This window comes from Myotis davidii, unplaced genomic scaffold (genome assembly GCF_000327345.1).
Source record: "Myotis davidii unplaced genomic scaffold, ASM32734v1 scaffold404, whole genome shotgun sequence".
Classification (NCBI taxonomy): Eukaryota; Metazoa; Chordata; class Mammalia; order Chiroptera; family Vespertilionidae; genus Myotis; species Myotis davidii.
In genome coordinates, this window is record NW_006295824.1 from 1,363,295 (window position 1) to 1,366,267 (window position 2,973).

The 2,973-nt window shown below is 38.1% G+C and overlaps 1 protein-coding gene across 1 annotated transcript in view; it reads right to left on the reverse strand.

Annotated features, from left to right (window-relative positions):
• Positions 1-428: 428 nt before the first annotated feature.
• Positions 429-2,973, reverse strand: part of GALNT7 (polypeptide N-acetylgalactosaminyltransferase 7) — a 104,612-nt gene continuing 102,067 nt past the window's right edge. Inside the window, exons 10-11 of the mRNA XM_015568459.1 lie at positions 2,111-2,209; positions 429-1,227 (exon numbers count right to left, since the gene is read on the reverse strand). Of these exons, the coding sequence (XP_015423945.1) occupies positions 1,018-1,227; positions 2,111-2,209 (309 nt within the window). The 3' untranslated portion in view covers positions 429-1,017. The remainder of the gene's footprint in view (positions 1,228-2,110; positions 2,210-2,973) is intronic.

Sequence of the window (2,973 nt, forward strand, 5' to 3'; positions counted from 1 at the left end):
ATGTACTCACAACTGTAAGCCTACTTTTGCCCACCCCTGTATGTTTAGTAATGTCTGATGCACAATTGTATATTTAGTGCTGTGCCCTTTAAAGTATATAAAATATGCACATTCCATTTTTTAATCTATTACTTCTCAATGGTAGTTTCTGGTCTCTTAGCCTTCTTTTACTACTTTACTAATATTGTTCTCCCTGACCCCTATCACTTACTGCTATTATTAATTTCTTTGTGGAAATAAATGCTTTGTTTTTCAAGATTTATGCTGATCTTCTCATTCCTAACTTGTTATAAAAAAACCAGCAATTGACACACTCACCACTTTATAGTAATTATCTATGAATGCTGATGACTGGGAATATTAAGCTGGGTCATAGTAACATACCTACATAGTAAACAAGTGCTTGCATGACAGACACGGTATGATAACATATATTAAATGAGTAAATAAAGTTGAGGTTGCCAGGTTATTTCAGTTTGGGGTAGCTTTCCAAACTTTATGTTTCACAATTTATTTTAGCCAAATGCATACTTTGAAAATTATACATCCATCCATCAATATGATGGAATCCTCAACTTGGCACAGAACTCTTGAATATTCACAGCTAAAATAGAAAAACTGTTCCTTCCCACAGTGTCAACTAAATATGACCTTTAAAGCAAGGAACAGGCAACATTTATCTAACGATTGTATCTATAAAACAATGATAAGGAAGTAGTGAAGGCCTAGATTTCCAAGTGTTATTTGTCTGTCTCCAACGCCACCTGCTGGACAACATGAAATATAAACACAATATTTTTTTTGTTACAGGTATTTGCCCTCACAGAATACTGATTTTCCTGGGTTACTGAGATTAGTGGGCCTTTGCGGACATCTTGCGACCTTGTTACATGACAACATTGCACCAGAGAATAAAAGGGATGATTCATTATGGAACAATGGAGTCATCAGTGCTCAGGAAAACAAATGACTGAATGAGAGGGAAATGCAAGTCAATTTGAATGCAGGTTTTAAGATTTATACATCTAAATTCCACAAGGTAGGTGTTATTAAAATGAAATTGCATATTATTATTTTGGAAGTTGAAATGTAGAATACCTTGAAGTACTGCCATTCCTTATATTCATTTAGGTTACAGTGTGTAATCATGATTTTTGATCCATCAGGCCCCTTTGTCAAACACTGGTCATACTGCATGAGTTGATTAGCTTCGTTGATTCGGAAAAGCTATTAAAAAAAGAAAAGAAAAAAATAACAGGCACCTTCTCTGCTGATACACAAAAACTAACTCAATGGCTATCTTATTTTTCTATAATATTTTTGTATGTTCAAAACTATAAATCCAAAGACTGGAATTGTATTCATTGATGTTAGCAAACTAACACTGGAAGGATTATGTTCTGTAGCCTTTTCGATACAGAAGGGGTCATTAACACGTATTTATCAAGTACCGACAATGTGAGAAAATACAAGTGAAAACAGATCTGATGGCTTACAATCTAACTTAGAGGCAAGAAAAACACATAAGGAAGTAGGAAAATATATTAGGGGAATATACATTACTGGCAGTAACATTCCAGCTTATTGGGAAGAAATGTGGAATTCTGGATAATATTTGCAAATACAATTGTTGGGGAGCTAGGCTTGCATAGTTATGGACTCACACAATAATATATTCTAACTAGAGGCCTGGTGCCTCTTCATCAGTTGGACATCCTTAAGGTGCTGCCATGGAGGGGATGCTGCTGCGCTCGCCAGTGTGAGCTCGGCTTCTGGCTGAGCAGAGCTCCCCCTGTGGGAGTGCACTGACCACAGGGGCAGCTCCTGCATTGACCATCTGCCCCCTGGTAGTCAGTGCATGTCACAGCAACCAGTTGGTCAATTTGCATATATTAAATTCTAGATTATGACTGCTTATGTGAAAAGCAGTGCTGCTATTATACTCTCATTTAACTAAAAGTTTTAGCTCAGTCCGTTTTTTCTTTTTTTACAGAATGGTTTACTTTACCAAAGAAAATTACCAAACTGAAAACCAAAGGAATTCCCAAGATCAACAAGCCTGGCAGCTCTCACTATAGAACCGATTTAAATATGAAAGGAGGTAATTTACCTGGTTCCCTCCCATCCTGTGGCAGGGTCCTAGTTCAACAAAGCCTCCGTTTGTCCTTCCCATGCTATCAATGCAGTAAGCAGATTCAAAGCCTCTGATCTAAAAAAAGGAACAAAGAACCAATAGCAGGCACCTGTTTAGTTTTTAATATGCCCTAACATTAGAGTAAAAGAGTTTCATGTTAAATATTGCAGTTCATAGTGGATATGTGGGTGTGTGTAATGCCAGGTTATTACTGTATTTATTGTCAGTCTTGGAATAGCTTAGAACATAGTAGTCATCTTTGAAATAATTTAGGGTCTTTAACTCAACATTAGAATGGGCTCATTCCAAGGAAGGGCATTGGCCTATAGATTTTGATAAAATACCACAGAAGAAAAAAAATTAAAAGATAGTAAATATTAAGTATAATTTCAGACTCAGATAATTCATGTGAATGAGAAGCAACTAGAGTTACCTAACTACAGTGGTCACAGACACTGGCCCTAGATGTCCAGACCAGAACTGAATTTGGAAAGTAACTCTCCCAGATGGCTGTGAGGCACTTTTGGTAGCTGCCTGCAGGGATCTAAGGGGCGAACGTTATGGCAGCTGGACCAGGCAGTGAGACTTTTCTCTGACTATGGATAAGGTAGGTGAAAAGCCAACACAGTTTCCATCTTGGAAATGTATATTTCTGCCGGGGTCCAACCCCAGCAGGTCCAGGGGTCCCCAAAGGTGTGGACGGAGTCGGCGAAGAAGGAATGACACGGAGACAGCATTCAGTTGATCAGCAGCCTTGCCAGGATCTCCAGCCAAGTTCTGGTCTGGATCTCCAGAGAAGTTCTGCCGTTTATTGTCTTGTTACATCCATATTTATAACA